Source organism: Cloeon dipterum, chromosome 4, assembly GCF_949628265.1.
Source record: "Cloeon dipterum chromosome 4, ieCloDipt1.1, whole genome shotgun sequence".
NCBI classification, from domain to species: domain Eukaryota; kingdom Metazoa; phylum Arthropoda; class Insecta; order Ephemeroptera; family Baetidae; genus Cloeon; species Cloeon dipterum.
Genome location: NC_088789.1, coordinates 5,618,470 through 5,642,765, shown reverse-complemented (window position 1 = coordinate 5,642,765; position 24,296 = coordinate 5,618,470). Strand labels below are relative to the sequence as shown.

Sequence of the window (24,296 nt, the reverse complement as noted above, 5' to 3'; positions counted from 1 at the left end):
TATTAGCTTCGTGCAATAAAAATGGTTTAGAAAGCATCGCTGCCGTAGAGAAAAAAGCTTTTAGCTGTAAAAATGGCGACCGCAATTACTGATTACTCTTTCTTTTACTGCCCTATATACTGCAAATCAATTTTAAGCGGAAGTTTCAAAAGGATCTATTGCAGTTTTTTGCACAAGTAGGTCGCTTTTGCAATGGTGCAGCTGTCCTGCATCTCTCAATATTTGCATTTGATGCGAGCAATATTGTTCTATTTCTATTCTCGCATGGCTGTATGAATATGTCGTACTTTCTCTCTCTCCCTATGCGACTCCATAAAGTAGCATACGCTCGAGCAGAAAATTTCCATTCTCTGGTGCAGAAAGCATAGCATTGCAATAAATCCTGCATGCCACGCGCGCGAGTTACGCAAAGGCTTTTTCCTCATTTTCATTACTCGGAAATGCAGATTTTTTGCTCTTTGCCTTTACCCGCACACACATATGGAGTAGAGAGAAGTATCTGAAACCATCCATCTGCAGGATTCCGCAGCAATTTTGCTCGCAGAAGCGTGCATCAGGGGCGAGTAGGTTTGATTTATCTCGAGGCCTTTGAAGTGAAAAAGCACATTTGCGCGTTTTGATATTCTAGCCACCGCCGGCACCGGTGGGAGAAGTCTCGAGGGACTGCTGGAAAAGTCCGTAAAAGCGTCAGGCAGGGCTGGGTAAAAAGAAGCCGGGTTCATTTGGCCTTGTATTGACCACACAGGCCGTTTCCGTTCCTTTTCAAGAGCGCGCGCGCCGACTGATTGTCAGTGCGGCCAATTCTTATTCCGCGCTAGATAACACTTGTAGTAAATAATGAAACACGAATCGCCCACCGGAATCCCAACGATCGCATTCTGTGCCGCCCTTCGCGCAGAATGGAAACAAAAGGCGCGCTCCATGCAGCAGCCCAGATTTCGCCAGCGGCTTGAATATCTCTCAAGCTGCCTGCTACCAGCTTCCTCTCGATACTGATATGAGAAGCCGTTGCGCGTTTTTCCTTGTTTGCTCGAGCACAAAACGTGTCCCGTTTTTTCTCGTCCTTAAGGGACATAATCTTTTATTAACTTTTCCTTATGGCCCAACGGTTTTAATTCTATCATAAAAAGGCTGCTTCCTCTTGACTTCTGTGGCCTACTGCTCCGAGTTGTATGCTCAACCCTTTTTTTACTGCTAAATACGCTCCTGCTTCCCATGAATGTGAATTAGTCATAAGTAAAAACTATCTCTAATTTCCTCCATATTATTAATTTATTTGAAAACTTGGCATGGATATTCTGGTTGGTTGATTTCTTTCTTAAAACCTTAGCAGGAAAAGGTAGACTTCATTATTTAAATACATCAACCCAGGCTTAAGGTCAATTTTGCGCCAGATTTTGGCAATTCGATCGATCACAGCAATCTAGCGGTAAACTTGAAATCGCAAGAGGGCAATTAGCAAGGATTTTGCTTCAAAATGTTCAGCCATATTTTATGTGGACGATGGAGACATTAAGTTTGGTCAATACTAACAGTCTCCATTTTTAAAATTTTGCTTAGTGAGAACAAAATTCTCCCTCGTTTGCTAAATTAATTATTTTTTTTTGCATTTCACTCTTTTACTCATTTGAGCTTTTGTTCAGTTTCCACATGGCTTCACAGACAAAATGAGACAATTTTGCAACTCTTTTGAAAGTCATCCCTGTTTACAGTCATATAAAAATGCTGTTTTTTAATGAGCTTGCAAGCAAAAAGCTTTTTCCTGCTTAATTAAGCCAGCGTGAAGAATAACTCAATTTGCATCACATTTTGTGAGCTCACACTTTTACAACCTGTGCAATGCATAAAATTTAAATAACAATTCCGGTGTGCCATTCGGAATGGCGCTCAAGAGTAAATCTCCAATTTCCTGCACCGCTCTTTTATAAAGCGGCCGCTTCCTTTCGAACGTGCGGATGGCCCGCAGCGATCGTTATTGTCCTGCTGGCCGTCTTTCGGCGCAAATCGCGTCATCGGCAAAACCGAGAAACGAGTCCGCTCCGGCAGCATGCAAAAGGCCGAAATCCGAGAGAGCAATTTCCGTTTGATCTAATAGCAGGCGGCGGGCGGTACGCGCGTCTTGGATAAATAGCTGCCGTGTTGTTTACCCCTGCAAAACATCCGCGGGCCAAACCGAACAGCCGCCGGCGGATGAAAACGCAAAAGTGGTTCGCCGATATGTATTGATCTGGCCGCTTTTCCTCTATCTCTCGCGCTCGATGGCTGGCCGAGTGATAAGTTTGCCACACGTGCGAAACAACAAATCTGCTGCGGCAGTGTACGGTCAAATAGCCTCTGTTTGTCGGCCGTTGAGTTGTGTCCATTGCCCAGATTGAAATCGAGAGAGCACGAACCAGGATCCGATAGCATCTAAATTATTACTTTGAACACGCTGAAATATTATTTCCTATAATGATTGCGTTTATTTTGGTCTTCTAAAAGAGGTTGCCAATTTTGTCATAGAGTTTGCTTCATTTTTCAATGAGGAATCAAACTTAGATATTTAGTTTCCCGTTGCTCATAATGCTTAGACGCTGTCGACATGTGGGGTCAGCTGATATCTAAAAATCAATTTACATATTAAATTAAAGTTAATATTCCAATTTTACCCGTTCGCGCGAGAATTGAAGGAATGAAACCTGAACCGTTTAAGAAATGATGCTTAAACAAAGCGGACAATAAAATGTGACACCCTCCCTACTCACGGTGGAAAAGACAAGGAATGCGTCAATTGTTTCTGCGACTGTTTGATTGCCTGTTGGATTTTCCTTTGTTTCCTAATTTCCTATGTTGTTTTATACCATTTATACCAAGCAAGTTATAAGGACCAATAGAAGTTAGGAAAAGTCACAGCAAGGCAAGTTGTGGGTCCTAATTTCTATTAACTTAAATATTGATTTCCAAAAATTGCAACATCGCTCTGATTTCCAGAATATTTTTCGAAATATGAATAAAAATTTCGAAGCCAGTGTGCTTTAAAGGTAGTGAAATTCAACAAAATAACTGTCACAAAAAAACGATTCGGGCAAAATTTTAAGCATTCAGGATGGTCGTAAAATTTGTGCTCAGTTTTCATTACAATATACCTACTACAAAAACGAAATTGGGTCATTACGTTAAAATTTTTGGTTCTAGCTTTCATTTTTAATTTAGCCTGCTTTTAAATCGACCACGCCATTATTTTCATCATGTATTATTCCGCGAAAACGATGAAAGCGAAACGTTGGTATCTGGATTCCAATGCCCCGCTCTTCTCTCATAAAGTTCAATCCTGAAACGATCCACAGGGGCATGGAGGAGAGACAATTTCCAAGGCAACCGCGGCATTAATCTCCAGTTTTGCGAAAATCCTTTGGTCGGGCCCGAGCACAAGCTCTGTTTCCACACAGTTGTGAATGAATGGCGAGGCTTTAGTATTAAAAAGCGATCGGAACGGGAAAGCGGGGGGTGAAACGACGCGATGCGAGCTGCACACACCATTCAGCTCGATAAATAAAGCATCAGCAAAACATTGTAAATTAAACTGCTCTAATTAGCTGGCGGGCAGAGCTGAGGATCGCAAATTCGAACACAGATAACAAGCAGTCCTTATAAAGTGGATGCTGCGCCGCACGATCGCAAATTGCACTCTGGGATGGATTCCGAGGCAGCTTTTGTGTCTGTTTCGCACCAGCGGGGAAATCACCGTGCCTTTTTCGAGCGCCGAACCCGAGTTGCCAGTCTTTTCTCTTCCAAAGTCTGCCGTGGAGCGAGGATCTCCTTTTTGTGCGCAGCAACTCTCGAGTATCGGAGAACGGCTCTTATTTAATCCTGCACAACAAGCTGGCGTTCATTCGCCCTTTAATGCGTTGAAGATTTCCTGCGGCAAGCATAATTTCGCACAATAACGGCTGAAAAATGTCGGCCATTCGATCGAACAAATGGGGATCAACGCGGCCGCTGTAATAGAGGATATAAATACTTAATAAAGTCAATTCAGCCTGTAAAGCATGAAATGCCCTCTCGAGCGGCTGCAGCCAGTGGATGGAGCTGGTTGGCGAGGGTGCTACGCCGGCCTGTGCCAATCCGCCCTCTTTCACAAGCGCTAAATTTAATGAGGTACTTGAGAGTCATAATGAATGGACCGGCAGGACGTGCACTGCAGACTCACTGCAAAATCGGACGGCACGCTGTGTAGCCATTGAATCAAGATCGCACATTACTCACACTCAAACATGCTCAAAACAATCGGTAAATAAAACGTGCTACTGCGAGAATCAAGACTCGAGACCATTGAAGCCACTCTGACTAATTTATTTGATCAACAGAGCCATGTACTTTTCGTTTAATCTCTTTTAGATTTTTTAATTTAATTATGGCATGACTATGAACTTGTTGTTCAAAACAAAAAAATTGTGTATGATGTTATACTGAGAAATCAAATTTAACATTTGTTTCATTTAATGTTTTTAATGTATAGAAGAGGCCATGATCCTTAAATATTTATATTTGATACCATTAGAGAATAAGCGAGTCTGTTCAAAATTGTTTTTCAAGATGGTTTTCCAAACTAGCTGTGTCAAATTTTCTCTTCCCTCTTCAATTACTAAAAAATGAGGATTTTTCTTTGAAATCTTTCATTTGAAAGCATAAGCTTTAGATTCTTTCGTAAACTTGGTCAATAAATTGATTAGTTTTATTTCTAATTTAGCCAACAGACTTATTTTCAAACCTTCCTGGAAAGTGTGGAGAGCGCATTTCCAACAGCATTACCCCCTTGGGAAATATACAGCCAATACGTTGTTGCTTGATTGGAGCGACGATATAGGCGCTCTCAAGTTGCTTATATTTGTCTTTTCCCATTACGGGGGATTTGACTGCTTTTTATCGGCCGAGGGAAGAGAAGCGCCGCTTTTTGCATTGCACTTTTCTGTTAGCTGGCGTGGCGCCAGTTATTTTTGTCGGTTCCCTGAGTGTGTTCGTCTCAGCACTTGATGAGTTTCTATCGCAACAGAGGGAAATGGTTGAGAGATTGCTCTGATATAGGAAGGAACGAGACAACAAACGGAACTTTTGTTTATTCCGCTCGTAATGGAAGATGACTGTTTACATACTAAAGCGAAAGCTAATTTTTGACTGGTTCTTGCTTTGCGCCTCTCACGAGGTTTCCTTCCAAACTCACTTTCATATATTTATAGGGTGTTCTGATTTTCCATTCACTTGCTAGCAAAATATTTGCATTTTTTACCCAGCATCACTATTCTAACCTATGGCATTATTCCATTGTGTGTTTACAGACGGGAAATATCACATGCTGCCCAGCGGCGAGTTGCTCATCAGCGACGTGTCCCGAGCGGACGCGACCAAGAGCTACCGATGCAGGACGCATCACCAACTCACTCTAGAATCCGTCGAGAGTTTGAACTCTGGCAGAATACAACTCACTGGTGAGTTTACTCTATGTAGAAATAAAATAATGGAAAGACAGAAACTTTTTAAAAAACTTGGAAAGGTTTTCTGTAAGCAACAAATACTTATACCTTGCTATGCATACCAAATTTGGACCACAATTAATGGAATCAAAATAAAAAATATATTTATGTTTAAATCTTGAAATGACGTACACCTTGCAGTTTGATGTAAACTGTGCCGCATAACAGTCCTTCACTGAGGGTGGCAAGCTATCAGTTATAAATAAAAGCTTTCATTTAAATGGAATTTTTTTTCCCCAATCTTTTAGTAAGTAATATCTGATTTTTTTGAAGGTTGCGGTAAAAAAGCCTAGTAGCACAACAAGAACGAAGCACGTGAAGGCAATAAATATACTGCAGCAAAGTAGAACTGGTGGAGGTAGAAAAATGCCTGCAGTAAATTCCTTTTTCGGGGCGAATTCAAGTTGTAAATTGCGGCGGGACGCTCAGAATTGCGCGAGGCGCACGGCCGTGTGCAGTTTTTTCCTTTCTCTCTCCAAGTGAGCCGAGTCTGGTTAATTTTTCAGCGAGTTGTGTGTAATTTAGCCCATTGTTTGGCTGCAGAGCAAACGGGGCGAGCGAGTGAGCGAGCGTTCGTTCTTTCACGGCAGCCGAGAGTTGCTCCCGCGTCTTTCACGCTCTTTTTGTTCTTTTCTTGCCACACGTTCAGGGGGTTGATGCTTAATGGTATAGTTGGCGGCAATTACAATGATTCTGCGCGCGGCCCTCGCTCAAAGAACACGGCACGGGCCCGCTCGCAGTAATTATTTCGCCTTTGTGGCCGCCCGCACAACTTTTTATTAAATCCTGCCCGCTGCTCTCTGAATAATAAACCGGCGTCGCTAAAGAGCCCGTGCGAGAACTAGAGAAATCTTAAAATTTAATCAACCACTCTGCGCCAGGCGAGCGTCGAGCAAAAAAGCTGGCAAGGAGCGGTGAAATGTAATTTCCAGATTTATGTCCACTTCCGGGGGCGGCTTGTTATTAAGGCTGACTTATTTATTTCGGAGCGGGGGCAAAAAGCTGCACGATTTATTCGCTCCAACAGCGGTCTCGGCGATGATATAACCCACGAGTTGGAATCATTATCAAAAACTCGTTTGCGGAAGCTGCCTAACTATAGGCCTTGGGCTATTTCCAAAAAAATGAAATTTATTTATTAGGCACTACTGCCCTGTAGCAGTTTTTCTTCATGTCGCCGGGCAGTTTTTACAACTGACGACAAGCAGCTTTTTGCTTTGACCGCGGGTAGAAAGTCGGCCATTAATTTTGGACCACAACAGCAGGCACGCCATGAGGGAAACCCAACACGCAGTGCCTTTATTTTATGCAAAAAAGTATTAAAAATGGCGTCAAATGGAATCTAGCCAATCAAACAAACATGTAAATTAAAAACAGAAGAACAGAAACGTTAAATTCATTTTTTAATTGAATAAAAATAGCAATGTTAGTTTTAAATCAGGAAGCAAGGTGGGCACCAGAAAATTCATTCACTTATATTCTCTTTATTTTGTAGTAAAATTTCATGTAATTCAGTGACGTTATTAATATTCCTTGTGCCCCCGTTAATTCTCTAACAAATTTTGTCTGCAATATAGCTGCTTCTGGCCGACACTCACTCACAGGAGAGAAGATGAAGTTGGTTTTAAAAACTTTTATTTGCACTGTGGCAGGCCAGAGCGTGTCGAAACTCGAAAACTACTCGTACAGCCTCTCCCTCGGAGGCCCTGGCCGCTTGAAAAAGTGGTTTGCCTTGCCCAGCAAAACAACAACCCTTTCTCTCACTGCTCCTCTCGAATAAAATTTTACAACACCATCTCAGCAGCACTCGAATGCTCTCGAAATTTTATTTTACTAGCTGTTCAGCGCAGGAGAAGAAAGACTTTTTGCATAATCGGAAGAGGCGAGTAGAATGAATTATTCAAAGCGCTCAAGATGCCGATCTTCCGTTCCTTTCATTTTGCGAGTGTTTCAAAGCCATATAATTAAGCTAAAAGTAACACCAATGGTCTCGCTCAATATATTTGTCTTCGGCGTCCCCCACACTGGCTTTCCAATCCCAAAAACAAAGAGGGCCAAGTTATTTGCCAGGTTCGGCAGGCACGTGTGTATTTCGGTCTAGACGAGTAAACTATATCGGGCCGACGACGGCAAAGGCAAACAGATGGCTCGCTTCGCTTCGGCCACGCAGTAAACCTGACACGGGGGTGACTGGCCAGAGAAGAGACACACTTTGCCGCTGGCCTCCCCTCTAAGGAGGGATAACCACTTTGGGCATCATTATAGGAAATCAATTAAGCCCTTTGTTGTGTTTCCAGCCAAAAGAGAGACGCTAGTGATGACTTCGGCTCTCTCAAGCAAACACGCCGCCGGCAGAAATAATTGCACAACTCTTAAATGGAATACTCGGATTTCTCTTGGCTGGCTTCCGCCTCTCGAAAACGACGGAGAGGAAATTGAAACACGCCGTTCTCGGCGGTCGGGCAACATTTTTCTCCCTTTCACTTTCCTTGCCTGCTCTCGTTTCCTGCCGAGCAAAGTTTTTAAATTAGAAAATGAGGCCGGGTGGCAGTTAACTGAAAAGATTATTGGCGAGAAAAGTTTTCTTGTTAATAACCACCCTGATACTTCTGCAATTGACTGGAAATCTAAATTATTTTTGCGAGCTTTTCAATTTAGCTTGGTACTGATTTTCACTGAGTTTTATTCATTCAGGTTAAAAGAAAGATTTGTTTCCATCAAATCAATTGGTATGAAAGGAAGCTATTATTTATTTGGCCGTCATGACAGAGGCAAAATTCGACCCAACAAATTTCTCAAGCCCATTTTTTACGTGCTCGTTCGCCGCCTTGATCCGGGACAAAGAAAGCAATTTTTGCGGAGCGTTTTCGACGCCGTACGACAGCCACTCTGGCTGCATTAAAACGCCATACATCTCATTTTTCACGCGTCAAAAACAGTCATGAATCAACGCATACTTTCGCATGTCGACCTGCGCGCACAACAAAGCCCGCGCACGGGCCATGGCGAAAAGCGGCGAATGGAATAAAAGGCTTTGCCAACGAAATAAACAATGCGGCATTATTCCAGAGCCGAAAAAAACTACTAATCCAGCAGGCCTGTGCGCAGGGCTAATCCCGGCATAAAGTGCTTCATTAGTGCGAAACGTCTGTCCGTCCGTCCTTCCGTCCATTTGTTCATCCCGAGAAGTTTGCAAGTTTCTCTCCCTCTCTCGGAATATAATTGCATTATTCCTCGGGGCCGGAATTTGCAGACAAGTTGCCGGCGCGGCCAAGAAGTTTATTATTGCAGGCTGGCCATTAATTTCGTTCATTCGGACCGCAGATTAAATTAAACGTAGGCTTTCGCGCAAGCAGGTGTGTCTCCCATTTGGCCGAATCCGGGCCATTCTCCGTAATTAATGCCTGCAAACGCCGCTTCGTTAGCGCTCCCAACAGCAATTGCGTTTTGTTTTTAGTTGCTCTTACAACGAGACTCCTCTAAGGTGAGGTTAAAACCGTTAATTGTAAGTTGTGTTTATTTCTTGTTTTAATACCACTTGATAACTATATTTATGGCAACCTTGGTCAAATGAACAAGAGGAAAAAATAACTACAATTTTTTGAAGAAGCTTTTCCTGTTTGCTGCTCAAGATGAATCGGACTAATTTGATGGCCTTTCGACCATTTAGGCCCCCCATGAAACGCAGAGGCATTTCGCAAATTACCGACCAAGCACTTTTATTGTGCACATATAAATCAAAATCCTTGATTCCCAGTTGGGGGAACAGCAACCAATAAAAATGTGGATTTAACATTTATTTGTCCTCTCCCAAAGTTCCACTCCATTTATTTCCCTTCCAAACTGCAGGGAATTTTGCTCCGTATGATAATTCGGGTCCTCCGAGATGTCTGCTCATAAAACGCGGCTGCCCGAAAGTTAAGCAACACAGTAAAATGCCGACTTTGCTGCAGCAATCTGCGAAAAATCCTGCAGGAAATCTGTTTGCCTGCATTTTTAACCGTGCGGGGAAAAGCCGCTTTTGTGCGCGCAGCTTATTTATTCGCCTTCTCGCTCGCCGTGGGCATTGATTTTTTTTCACAGAGCGAAGAACAAACCACGCCGGAATTATTTAGCATTTATTCGTTGTCCGGGGGGACGTGTCTTTCTCGGCGCGCGTGTTTGTTGTTTGCAGCAGCGCGCGTTCAATTAATTCAAGAGCAAAAATGGACTCTGCAGCCGCGGGAATTGTGCTCCTCTCTCTCTTCGTCTAGAAAAGGATGGACGCGCTGGACCTCGTCCATTGTGCAAAGCACACTCTTCTCCTCCGCACACACATGCTTTTTCTCTACTGCCTTGGGGGATCAAATCTCCATGCGTGTCCGCTTTAGCAAAACGCAAGCAAGCAGAGATCCATTGTTATGATTCATTAAATGGCATAAAAAGAATATTTTTTGAAAATTCCTAGTTTGCTTTGTAAATATACATTTTTTGCAGTTAAAATATATACAATGGGCACTAATTTTATATTTGACATAGAACGACAACAATTAGCTGAATGACTTTTAAATATGGGCAGAGGATAAACAACATCATCATCATTTATTTATTAAACACTATCATGTGTACAACGAAGTAAATATTACAATTTGTCATTTTATTTAGCTGGGTACTTTCCAGCTTGTGTCAGAATCATCTTGTTTTTATCACATCTAAGAAAATGGTAAAAGTCGATACTCTCATCACAGAGTTTACACACACACAAGTAGGTAGAGTTTCGCTATGAAAGTACGTTTCTTCACATTGAATCATTTTATAAACTGTAGACACAGCGGTAATCTGTTCTGCGTTTAATTAACACCTCAAACTACCCAACTTCAAATAAATAGGATAAATTTTAATAATTATAAGTACCCGGTTTAAGCAAATTAATATCAAACCAATTGATGTTAACGCAAATTTCACCAATTAAAACTTAAATGATATCTATAATAGTCTATTTTAATTTAATTGCTTTGCTTTCTATGATTTAGTTAAGAGAGCAAATAAAGAACAGGCTTTTAGTTGAATTGAGTATATCAATTCTTTTCGCTTCTTGTTGTGGCTAATTTTAATCTAAAAAATACCCCTACCACAAAGCTTTTTTTAATAATCTATAGCAATATTTAAGATATATCAAAAGTCCGGAGTGGAAAAACTTTTAATAAGAATGATCTTCACGTTTGAGCGTCAAATCACGTTTCGGATCGAGATTGAGCTCTGCGTGGAGTCTTTTGTGGTCAGGCGTGATAGTGGCAGGAAGGAATATTGGCTGCATGAATTGTGCATCAAGCACGCTCTCGAGCGCTCGAGCTCGTTTCCTGCTCGCCTAGCTCCCTTTCGCTCTTTTCTCTTCTGCTCCACGGCCGTACGGAAAACACAAGAGCCGCTCTTAAAAAACACTAGTCCGGCTGTATTTGCATATTATTAAGGGGGCGATGCATGCACGCCACGAAATGTACGTATAATAACATGCGTCGGGGATTAGCCACTTGAGCCGCCGACGCCGCCCACGCGCAGAGTAATTTCGCATGCCTTGTTTTGCATGAAAGCGCCTCGCGTTTTTCATACTCGCCGGAGTGGCTAAGCAAGCGAGAAGAAGAAAAGTCTCAAAAACCACCCCGAGCCTGCCAAATGGGGGAAAAGCCGCTGCCGCCGCCGCCGGAGCTTGGCTGCGGCGATTTGTGGCTCAGCGATTTGTTCTTTACGCTTCCTTTATTCCAGCGCAAATTGCCTGGACATTTTAATAGGCCGCTAATAAATCTCGGGTCTAAGTAGCAGTCCTATATAAATAAAGACACTTATTGCTTAACATTTGCAAAATCTTTAAACCTGCAAATTCATTTTATAATTATCCGTGACGTAAAAATTGAAATAAAAATCATTCAAACAGATATTTAATACTTTTCAGACGCGAATGCTTGAGACAAAGATTGTATGTTGTTATCTTTTATCACTCATCGATTGATAAAGGAAAATTGGAATCATCTCTACTGGGTTATGCCAGAATTTGAGGTTTATATCATCACAAAAAAATGATTTTTTCTCTATTTCACCATTATTTAAACATTGGCACGGGTTTCCCTATTTAATTTTAAAAAAATTGACCTATTTCTCCTGCCAAAGTGAATGAAAATTAGAAATTAACTTCTCTAATATTTCCTGATAAGAAAAATGAAACTATATGTCTCTAGCCGCGAAGCAACCGCAAAGTGAACGGTGCTCTCTTATTTTTCTGTCTATTGTGCACTTTTAGTTTTTAATAAAATATATTAATTAAAAAGGCATGCAATCTGTCCTGATTAATTTTGAATCTTTTTTTTGTAGATGTGCCAAAATTATTGTTTTCTTTTGAAATATATAAGATTCAATATCCGCATGACATGATAAAAAGGACACGAAACCTTGCCCAAAAATAGCGTTTGTCGTAACGAAGCAATTTGCTCAGGCTTAATTGGTTGTTGGCTGTTTCAGAAATCAGAGGGCTGGTTCACCCGACGCTGTACGACAAATTAGTGACGCTCACTGCTCGAGTAGATGACACGGTGGTGGTTCCGTGCGTGGCCTTAGCCAACCCTCGACCCAGCTACAGGTCTGTATTTAATTGTGCGCCCGTTCGTTCTCTTCGTTCGTTCGTTCGTTGTGTCTGCATATATAACACGCGCTGCTCTCTCGGACCACTCAGCCGCGACATTTTAATTAACGCGAGCGCGCGCGACACCCTTAATTGATCACATTGCACGCTCAAATTCGCGATAATTGATTTGCGCCTAACAAGGTCGGCGAGCCTGCAATTCATTCACCTGTCTGCATGCAGTATAACTGCGCCGCCAACAGCTGCATAACTGGGTGATTGTTAGAATTCCGCAATTGAATCACACAAAAATTCAGAGTATGTCAATTTGCAGACTTTTTTTAGATTTAGAGTGGATTGATACAGGGTAAAAATTAAAATTAATTACAAGTGTTGACTTCAGTTAGCAGATGATCGTATTGTCAGTTTGAATAATTATATCAACAGTGTGCCATAATTAAATCAGGAGCAATTTACAATTAAATTTCAGAATTTGCCCAATAACTCGCAAAATTAAATGGTATTTCTGTAGGTGTATAAGCATCAAAATCTCACTGATTTAAAAGATTTCGAATTCAACGATTCACATCTTTTTGAAAAATCCATGCTTTAAAATTTAATTTAATCCTCGTTTTAAATTACAAAATGAGCTATTTTCGTTCATTTTTTAGACCAAAATATGATATCAGAAATTTAAAACTTAAAAAAAACCATTTTTATGTGCCGGCCGTTTTTGCAATGAATTCCATGCCTTCCCTCTTCTAAATTCGCAATCGATACGCCTGGCAAAGTGTGCAAAAACTATAATCAGCTATCGTTCTCTCGCGACGGTACACAGAGCGTGCCGAGCAAATAAATATAAATGCCTTTGGAGGAGCATCGTGTTTGCGAAGGCGGCTGGCTGCTCGATTTGCATGCGAACAGATAACCCTTTGGTGCTGCCAGCACAATCCCGAGGCGCGAGGAAAAAAGCCTGCGAGAAAACGCGTCACGATGGCGGCTCTCGACTCGTGTATTTGCCTCCTTCTTTGAGGGGGTGGTGGCGGGCGAATTTAAAACGACAGCTCCTCGGCGATGCAAAACAGCATCGAAGGGCATTACCATACCGTGAATAGCCCTCGTTCCCTCTCTCGGCGAGGCCCGCGTTTCGCTGTAAAATCCTCATTCCGTCAAGTGTGCGCATATCCCTCATTAACATTTTGCCAGCGAAGACGCGCTTCCTTCAAACGGTTACTCTCTCTCGCGAAGCTATTCCCTTCCTTTTGTTCCGCGCCAAATTAAATCCCAGGGCTCCACTCTCCGCATGTGTATCTTCATTCACTGAAATGAAACTGCCACTGATGTGATCTAAATTTGGGGCGCCGCTTCCAAGAATGGAGATTTTCCAGGATATTATTGTTCCAAATTGGAGTGTCATTTCAGGATTCAACCAATTTGAATATTTTTCCTCATTAGGATATTACATGTGTATGATTTTTCAGTTTATAAATCGGTAACAATGAATTTCTCTGGCTATATTGCTCATTAATAAGACTTTTAAATTAAGACGATCGACAATTTTTTTCTGAGCTTAAAATCAGTGTGGGACCATCAACTGAGCAAAAATCAAGCAATTGAAAGCCAATCAAACCCAATTTAAAATTAAATTTTAAAAACCTTTTAAATCTTTCCGATAATCATCTAAAAGTGACAAAATTGCCTGCAGAACCATAATATAGATTACTTTGAAACTAAATTGGTCATAAAAACCATCTAAAAAAGGACGGCTATTTCCTGAAAAGAAGCCGTCTTTATTCACAGCCCGCTACTCATTAATCAGTCAGAATAACCTGGCAGAACCAATCGAGCCTGTATATACACTGCAAGCCACCACCAACTGCAACATTACACAATCCCACTGTAATAATAAGAATTTCTCCTAATTAATGGAAAATATCAGATGGAAAAAGTGAATTACTTGTATTTAAATAATCATGGAAATGACGAAAAAGTACAATTCCCTTTTTTTATAGTGCATCGTTGAGATCCGAGTTTATCCGACGTTACGCTTAATAAACTGGGAGGGCAGACCGCCGGATACCTCGGCCGTGGCTTTTGCCAATTAAATTTACGATTATTTGAGCTTGTTTGTCCTGCAGCAAGAGCAAGTTTCGTCTGCCAGGGCAAAAAAGGAGAGGGGACCCTTTGCTAATGCAATAAATGAAATCCCCGGCCTAATCCAGTGACGCGCATGGGCCTTGGTTATTTATCTGGCTTAGGGCCGCAGCAGATATCAAAACAGTACATCTCACTCACTATGCGAGCGAGAGAGAGCGAGGGTGTAATATCAGGGGTGAGAGTGAGACTCTTGCCTCTGCTGCTGTGGCGGCAGCGGAAGACGACAATAAACTTTGACAGGACCTAAAAGTTGCTCGCAGCAGCCGAAAGCACAATGGAATATCGCCATTTACGTCGCTCGCTCGCGCGCGCGGCGAGTGAAAGGGCCCAAAGTTTGCAGCTCGAGCCGAAATTTATTCCCCTCTTTGCTCAAATGACGCCGCCTAGCAAAAAGTGTCACCATCAGAAAAACTTATTTTAACTTTGCCCACGTGCACGTCTTGTCCTGAACGATGGCGATGGCCACGCTCATTTTTACCGCATTTTTCGGCTCAAAAGCGTGCTGACGGTTCAAACTTTTGTCTCGCAAAGAGACACACAAACTTTTGAGTTATGGCCGAAAAATTGTTTACCCGTATTGGTATTTATGGGGCAGCGAATTCGGGGCAGATTGCATATAGGCGAGACGCGTTGAGAAATTGGCTGAGCAGCAGCTGCAGAATGATTGAATGGCGACTAAACGCATAAATCTTCTTTTCTTTTTGGAGATTTCCTTTCGATTCAAGACGAGCATTTTACTTAGAGAGGAATAGAACTGTGAAACGTAGAAACTCTTTAAAAGATTATAGCTCCAGCAAAAATTCCTCCAACAAAATATATGATGGTATTGACTAGACTTCATCGTGAAGAATTCAAATCTGTCATAGGAAAATGGGAAAAATCTACATTTATCTTTTGCTTGGTCCTTTTTTTGGATAAAACCCTTTGCAGAGAAAAATTATGTGTATACAATCACTTCAAACCACTGCTATCAAAAGCCAGCAATTTAAATCATATTCTATTGTCTTTCGGTTTTGCTATATCAATCCACTATAATTAGTTATCCCTATTTCATATAAATAAATTTTCAAGATGAAATAACAAAATACTCCTTTGTGAATGTCTATTTCAAAATAATGTATGGTCTGTCAATTCTATTACATAGTTTCCCATTCATAGATTCCGTGATTGGATGTCGAGTAATCCTATTTTTTGTGTCAGCCAACACGTGAATGATGACATTTGCTAGTGTGATATCGCGATTTGCATGCGCAAATCGATCAAGACAATCTGTTGCGTATCAACCCAAGGGCATGCGAGATGCACCCACCACGATTTGCCGTCAAGTGGAAATCCCCCGGAGCCTCAACAAAGTTTATAACGCGAATATATTTCGCAACTTTCCTCCTTGCCGCATTAGAGGCCGAATTCCTCGCGCCGTAAGACGCGAGATTTATCATTTTAATGCGCCGGGGAAATTATTAATTGTGGACTTTGGTGCGGTCTAGGTGTGTGCGTGTGCGGCGGCGCATGTGGCGTGTAAAAACTTTTGGATTGCTCTTCCGCACACACCGCACCGGTGGCTCGGGCGCGCTAAATTGAGCGTAAAAAGTTGCAATTCACTAATTCAAACTACCTGAGACACTTTTAAACTTGACTCGGCTCGGGAGCACGCGCCATAAAATTTTCACTACACAAACTTTCTTCCCGCAAGATAGCACAGCCATACATTCCCACGGAATTATTTCCAAAGAAGGACTTTTCTTTTTCCTTTTTTTCTCTTCCGGTTCCCGGAAGCGTCAATTTAAAATTTAAATGTCCTCAACAGCAGCTTAGTCAGGATTTGATTAGATGCCAACCTGGAAATCAGCAGGCAGACGAAAACGCCAGCAGCAGCAAATCAGTTCCGATCTTCTACTGTAAATACGCTAGAGAGTTTTCTCTCTTTTTCTTTCTCTCTCTTTCTCCCCGGAAAGCATGTAATCCGATAAAACAAGAAACAAGCCTGCTATTTCTTATTCGCCGCGAGTTGCGCGCCGGCTGGATATTCTCTCTTTTTACGGCTGCGGGAGGGAAACGGAGGAAAAATGCCGGCGGAATACAATGGAGCACTTTTCGATATCACGTCCGCCAACAGCAGCAACACAGAGTGGACCAGCCGCGTGCTCTGCGTTTTATTTCGATTTCGCTCCAGCGTGATTTTGCTGTCGCGTACAAATCGGCTACAGGCAAGGACGTATGTGATTTTTATTATCAGACGGCACATACGCGAGTTATTAAACGCCCATCAGGCTAGAGATTGGAGCTCACGTCCAATTATTAAAACTGAGTGACGATTGTTTTTATTTTGGGTTTCCAAGACGATGCATTGTACGTGTTAAGCGCAAAGAGTGTTTTTTCTCAATTTCATCGGGCCGGGTGATTCAGGGCTCGAGTCGTTGAAAGCTTTATACATCCGCCGAGAGCAGCAATTTCTCCCTTCCGGCCTCTGTAGTGATGATTCAGCTCAAGCTAGATCATCTTTTTCTCATAGGCCATCTCGAGTCGAGTGGATTTGACCTGACGTTGTTTTTCTCTTTTCATCAAGGGACAATGGTCGGTCCAATCCGATTGTCGGAAACGTTGATCGAGTTACTGCATTATTACACCGCGTGTGTTTCTCCTTTCAATTTGTAGCCACGTCGGCAATCATGAGTTTGTTTTTCCTTATTGCACTCGAAAAGAAGTTGTGTATTGTTTCCTCGCATAGAAGTTATTGAATTATATGTCTCTATATACCGGAGAAAATACTCTTCTCTATATTAAAAGAAAAGTAAACTTACTCCTCCCTAGTGAAGAAGAGCTTCGTCTGAATATAAAATCATTGGGATTGTTCGATTGTGTTGTAGGTGGTTTCACCGCACGGGCCAGAACCAACAGCAAGCCAACATCGACGGGTCGGGCCGGTTGCTGGTGCGCGACGGCACCCTCGTCATCCCCAACGTCAAGCAATCGGACGCAGGTTCGTACTTTTGCAACGCCAGCAACGCGCAGGGTAGTGAGGTGATGGAGGTCAAGCTGAGTGTGACTGCGACGCTCGAGGTCACCATGCAGCCCAACAGGTCAGAAACTTTCCACTTGCTCGCGGTACCAAACTTGGCTATTAACAGCCGAATTAATTATTTACAAAGAGCATCCATCGCTCTTTGGAGGCTCTGTGCCAATTCGAGAGTTGGGGATGCAGAACAAGTTGTGAACTTCCTCAATCGGAAATGTCATGTTTTTATGTTTTCTTAATGTTCAGACACAAACCAGAGCATTAAAACTGTATGAAGAGTCTGAATCAAACCAATTTCTTACATATCAATCAGACAAAAATGGGATTCCTATTTTATTTTTGTAATTAAAACTAAGATATTTTAAATTTAATTTATTTGTTATATTTATTTATAGATTATGTAGTAAATTAAAATACAACACATTAAGGAATGTTCAAAAATATTTAATTTAAAACGTTACTGTTTAATGCAAGCACGATTCCCCGCCATTTCTGCCGTATTTGCCGAGCGTCATGTTCTTTTTCCGCCAGACTGACTGTTGACCTGGGCCGGAGTGCGGAAATATCGTGTGTGATCAACGGATTTCCCCACGGAACTCCGGTCTGGCTGAAGGACGGCCAGCCTCTGCGAGTTAGTTCCAGATTGCGGCTCGCCGCCCCCGACAGGCTGCACCTGGGCTCCGTCTCCAAGGAGGACCGAGGCATGTACCAGTGCGTGGTCAGGAACGAGCATGATATGGCCCAAGGATCTGCAGAACTCAGACTTGGAGGTATAAAAAAAATCCTTAAACACATTCTATCCAACCTTAAGAACACCTGTGCCACATCAACATATATATAAATAATAGTTTAGACGCTTAAACCACACATCATAATGTTAGAAGAGTAGAAAATCCACTCCTAAAATTGACAGCAATTTAATTTTAATTTAAAATAAATTAGGCATTCAGACAGACAAATACAAATAATAAGTGTTGTCCCAGTTATTTTCAGTCGAGCTATAAAACGAGGGGAAATGGAAAAAAATAAACCAGAACAGATAATAATTTCTCTTTAGATTTTTAGCTTATTATAGAGATATTTTCCTCCAAAACAAATACTCTTTTTTATTTAAATAAAAGGACATAGTAAAATTTCACTCAGATCAAATGAAAAAATAATCATAGATTTTTTTGAAGCAACTATATACGTACGTATGTATGCAGGCTTTTTTATAGATATACGCCCGCCAAAGATATTGCAGGCGCGTTTCAATGTCCTGCAACCGGCTTGTCAGCTCCGTCGCGCGGGTTGCCTGACTCGGAAGCCAATTGGAGCGAACGCCAGCCACAAAAGTTGCCGGTTAACATAAGTAGAAAGTTGTGTGTGATGTTTGTGTATGCGCGAAAGACACACTGGCTGGCTTGCTGGCGTGAAAGCCTTGCGGGGAGGCCGACGTGTCAGGCGCAACAGGAGCGCGGAGAACAAGCGGAACAAATTCAAAGGACGGATCCGCGTGAATACGGTGCCATTGTCAACATTTTAAAACACCTTGCTAATTGCGCCGCCGCCACAGCCTCCGTGGCAGCCGCTGCGACGAATGATGATTGCGGTCTTTTGTGTGGCGGCTCCACACCTAATTGTGGTGGCAAATTCGCGTTTCTCGGCGCGTCGTCAGCATCTGATCTTGATTGCCCGACTCGCGTCTCCACCTCACGCTACCGCGTGTCAAAGGTTTTGTCGACAGCCGGTAAATTTTTCTCCGTGCAGGAAATAACGAACATCTGGCGTTGCAGTTTCATTTCGACGCTTTCATTGTAACTCAAATTAATCCCTCTTCGTGCGTTGAAGATTTCTTGGCAACAGATTTTTGTTAAAAAACAAGGCAGCAAATAAAAATCCAAATATTATCAAATTCTATTTTAAAATAGATGGGAAAATAACATTTTCTATCGATTTTGGTCTTTAACAGTACTGAATACACTGCCCAATATATGAAACATAGGAAAAAATAATTTTCCAAAAGTGTCAGAGCTTTAGTTTGTAACTCCCATTTAATTCAATTTTTCTCAATCGATACTTTCCTTGAATATTCTTGCAAGCGTTCCATTTGATGCTTTGACTTCCATTTACTCACTGCTCAACCCTTCGCTTAGAAATGCGGTTTGTGTGTTTGTTTGTCCTGATTGCTCACAAATACGGACTCGGTAATCACGCGTGCGACTGGCGCTGATTTGCTTTCAGAGGTGTACCCGCAGCTGGTGTACCGATTCATCGAGCAGACCCTGCAGTCGGGGCCGTCGGTGTCGCTGAAATGCAGCGCGTCGGGCAATCCTACGCCACAAATCACCTGGACGCTCGACGGCTTTCCGCTGCCTCATGGAAATGACAGGTGAGTTGAAGCGCACCGAAAGCAACCAACCAGCCGCGACACGCGCGTACACCGCAATTAATCATTCCAACGAACGGTCACCCGGCCACGATGACTGATTTATTTGCAAACGCGAGTTTTTGCACCCGATTTACTTTTTAATATCCGCTTCTGTTAATTGCAAAAGTCGAACTTTTCACCACTGCGCTTGATTTATGACTGTGGCTTTTACACACATTTCCGAGAGGACTTTTACTTGTTTTATTGATGTGGTCAACATTAAATTTATTTCCTTTATATTTTATCATTATCCGGGATGTTTGCAGGAGGGATTCAATAAATGTTTGCTCGGCAATATCATTAATTTATTTCATGAGGTTTCAAATGCTAAATATCTAGTCATAAAATCACCGGAGTTGCAAATGCAAACAAGTTCAGAAAAAAAATACTTTTATTGCTAGTATGAATAATCGAAAGAGCCAAAAGTGCAGACTTTTTTATTCAGCAAACTGACATTCAAATATTTAGTTTATGCAGAAAATTGAATTTTTCCATTTTTCTAATAAAAGGAAAATTTGGCTCTTGTGTTTTGCAGACTGATGATCGGACAGTTCGTGAGCGTGTTCGGCGACGTGATCAGTCACGTGAACATCTCGTCTGTGCGCGCTGAGGATGGTGGCGAATATGAGTGCGTGGCTGAAAACCGCGCCGGCACCGACAGGCACTCGGCCAGGCTCAACATCTACGGTGAGTCCGCATCGCATCATTTGCCGCTTGTCATCTGATTTGAGCCACGAACCGTCTGTCACGCCCATCCCCTGGTAAAATCCATCCGCTGGCCGACCGCACCACTGATAATGACATTGCGGTAGACCCGATTCTAAACTACGCAGCACGACCGACCGCTCTGTTGAGCCATTTCCTCGCACTGAACAATTTCCGAGTGCATGCAATGGATTGGTTACAAATAATTCAACTAAGACAGATACTGGCTTTCATGGAAGGGAAATTACTAATTTTAAGATAAGCGCGATAAGCGTGAAAACTGTTTTAAGAATATTCATAATTTTCCTTTTTTTACCGTGCATAGCTGATACGAAAAAACAATACCGGAGGACTATTTTCAATTAATTATACACATTTTATATATTGAAAGAAACAGTCTTCGTTCTCATTTTTGAATCAAAATATTGAACAACCAAACTCGAGTGTTGACATCAGATAAAAATTTACTTTAAAAATCTTTTACATTGATCAGCAGGGCTACCCAGTACAGAATCAAGAGAAACAAGGGGAAACTTGGGTTCAATATCTTTTAAATAAATGTTTCACCAATTCATTGGTAGACAGTTTTATTCTTACAGTTAAATGAAGAGGTGGGACTTTCCTTGGCTCAGCCATTTTTACAAATATATATATTTTTTATACATTACCCCCCCAAAATGAGATTATTTGTTACTTTTTAAAATTCGTTACTCGATATTAGTACCTTTGTTTAAGCGGGATAAGTTCAGGTCAATTCACTTCAAAGAAGAATTAGCCGTATTTGGCAGGCAATATAACTCGGGGATTAATGTGTGCACGCGGCCAAGAATTAATCCGGGGCAGAAAGGCAAGGAGCGAGCCACATCAAGCAGACTCTTGGCGGATAAGTTTACGAGCATGTAATAGTGTGCCATTAGCTGAAAATGCGCCATTGTTGTCTGCTGCGGTGGATTGCAGTCAATAATAGCGCGCGAAACAAAGAGTCTGCAGGCCCACCCGCCGATGCTTAATTTGCCATGAGCACTCGAGGAAGAACAAAAGAGCCGGAACGTGATCGTTTGCAAAGGCGGGCGACGGGCCGAGCGTGTTTTTTTACTCACTCAGCCACCTCGAGGAGCACTCGCGAGGGGTTAACGCGGAAATCAGCCATGTGCCACAGACCCGGCGCGAATAATTTGCACATCCGACAATTTTTTTTCTCTCCTCCATCGACTCATACTGTGCATTAATGTACTTTCTAAATGAGATTCACCATATTCAAGTGAAAATCCACCTAATGGACAGAAACTGTTAAATTATCTATTCAAATAATGATTATGCTCGACGGATATACATATTATTCTTTATAGTCATAAAGGAAAACTAAGTTTAAATAAACAACAATGAACCTCATACTAGCACAGAAATGCTTATTCGGATTTATCAAAAGGGTCATCTTAAAACGCATTTTAAAAAATTGCTCTTTTTAAATTAAATCAAATTATTAGCCGGCACAGCTATAATCATTTTTGTGTTTAGGCATTAGAATATTAAGGAATAAATGATACTAAATATGGTATTGTTTTTAATGGACATTTCAGCATGGTTCGTCCCCGAATCAGGACACTCGCGAAATTAGGCCAATCAAGGGAATGCTGTGTGTTTGGCATAATATGAGCGGCAATCTGAATGTGCGATCGGCGTCTACGGCAGCCGGCCAGCCAGCCTGCAAGTGCCAATTACATTGTACGATAATTGCAGCGCTGCTGTTGTCCCAGTTATGGACTGGTTATTTGGCCATAAATTCGCTGCTAATGCGACGCGACAAGAGCGGTGCCGGAACGGAACATCTGCCTCTGTTATTAGTGCGAATGGCCGGCCGCTCTGCTCGCAATGATCTAATGCGATCTCATTGTCCTCTCTTATTGAGGACCACTGCAAGCAATTTATGGCCAGGCACCGAGCTCGTGCAGACGCGGCCCAAAGCTGCTGATTGCAAATTGTCCTGCAACAATACCAATCGTCAAACAACAACCAAATCTGCTGGTTCGACAATACGGTGAAATTCCGGGAATTTGATCCGTCCCAAAGTTTTCCCCATTCGCTGATTTTGACATTTTAAGATCATCATTTGATACATTTTAAAACATTACATCAAGCCATTCAATAAAAATATCATATGTTTATGTTTTGGGTGGAACATTTTTAAAAAAGCCAATGTTCTCGAGGTTTAAAGGTTCCCTTTTGAAATGCTGCTGATTCTGTGCATGTAGCGATTTTTTATAAATTACTGCAGCAGACGTTTCCTATGGTATTGAAAACTAAACAGCCCGCCACGCGCCAAGGGAGCTGCATTTAATTTCAACTGTAAACAGAGGGGAATTATGCAAAGTAAGCACAAACAGAATGCATTTTACTAAATTAAAATCATGATTTATTTGTAGACTTCATTAAAAGCTGACGCACCTGTATTAGGTCATGTGATGTTTTGAGTAGCTACATTAAATTGCACTCTACAAATCACGATTCGTGATATAAGTAAATATTAGAAAAATACACAAACAGAAAAATTAATTAAATGAAATTAATACAAATGCAAATGACACTACTTCTGTGACCATCCTAGCGAACTTAACTGGATCAGCTGATGAAAGAAGTTGCATTAATTTAATTCATGCTTGATTTTTAATAAAGTTATAACCCCAACAAGGCTATAGATACAAAATAAGTATAAATAATAAAAGGCACAGACCAACAAGACTAAAAAGTCTTGGTATGAACTTAACATTATATATGCTTTTTACTTTCTGCGTAGTTTGCGAAGGAGCCAAAATATTTTTAGGTTAAACCAAACATTCCTCCGGATTTCCTGACAAAAACCAGTTGCGTGGACGGCTGATTGAATTGCTTGGTCCATCAAGCGGGCCGGAGGACATTTTACTTGCGAGAAAATGTGTGGCGGCCGGAGGATGGATTTGATAAAAGTTGTTTTTGCGTGTTTCAGGCCAGCCGTACGTGCGACCGATGCCATCAATTTCTGCAGTCGCCGGAAAGCGGCTGGAAATAAAATGTCCCGTCGCTGGCTACCCCATAGACACCATCAGCTGGGAGAAGGGTGAGTCGAATTTGTATTTTATTCCAATCTGCTTCGCCCGCCGGGCGCTGCCAAACTCGAGTCGGCGCGAGAAAACGGAGACAAAGCAGTCGGCGCGGGTGGAAATAAAAGTGGAGAAAAAGCATGTGTGCCCGATGATAAATGGGCGCGCGTGTATCGACATGAGAAATAATAAATCTACCCGCCGAGATATTGTTTTCTGATGGCGACAACTCATTCCTACTGCGCAAAAATGTGGTTTTGTCGCTTTGGAAAAAGCAATCTCTCGCAACCGCGGCATTTCTCTCCCGTGTTCCGAGTCAGTACATTATATTATCAGATTTTACATGAAGTCCAATGTTAGTTACCATTTTATTAATTTGTCGTGAAAATTGTTATTGAATTAGTCCGCAGTGTTTCTACTCTGATTTCTCCGGTTCTTAACTTACTTGAAATTAACTATGTGCCTGATTTCACATTTAGGTTCAATAGTCTACTTCCCTCCTGCAGATTCCAGCATTTTTTTACTAGCATAAAAATTAAAATTTCAACTTTACCCTCCTAGGTAGAGTCTTAAACACGTTGCTTGCCGGGAATGTTACCCTATGTTTCCCTTTTTCCCATTTACGTTCAAGCGAGAACAAAAAACTATAATAAACAAAATTACTTCAATGAGGAGCTGTAGCTATACATATTTAATTGACTGAAGAAAATTGTTTAGCTAGCTAATTTAACTATCAATTCTTCGTATTAAGCGACGTAATGAGGGCAGCACTCTCTATTGGATACAAATTGGATGAGAATGAAGTGAATTAGCTAAATCTTGAAGAAAT

General features: G+C 41.8%; 1 protein-coding gene across 9 annotated transcripts in view; it reads left to right on the top strand.

Annotated features, from left to right (window-relative positions):
- Positions 1–24,296, top strand: part of LOC135944628 (cell adhesion molecule Dscam2-like) — a 116,130-nt gene that overhangs the window by 66,319 nt on the left and 25,515 nt on the right. For all 9 annotated transcript variants that reach the window (XR_010575352.1, XM_065491713.1, XM_065491714.1 and 6 more), the window contains exons 4-10: positions 5,316–5,465; positions 12,003–12,120; positions 17,127–17,339; positions 17,807–18,045; positions 19,499–19,646; positions 20,221–20,372; positions 23,374–23,484. Coding sequence is in view for 8 of the 9 variants with exons in the window: in XM_065491713.1 (XP_065347785.1) it covers positions 5,316–5,465; positions 12,003–12,120; positions 17,127–17,339; positions 17,807–18,045; positions 19,499–19,646; positions 20,221–20,372; positions 23,374–23,484 (1,131 nt within the window). In the remaining variant the exon portion in view is untranslated. The remainder of the gene's footprint in view (positions 1–5,315; positions 5,466–12,002; positions 12,121–17,126; positions 17,340–17,806; positions 18,046–19,498; positions 19,647–20,220; positions 20,373–23,373; positions 23,485–24,296) is intronic.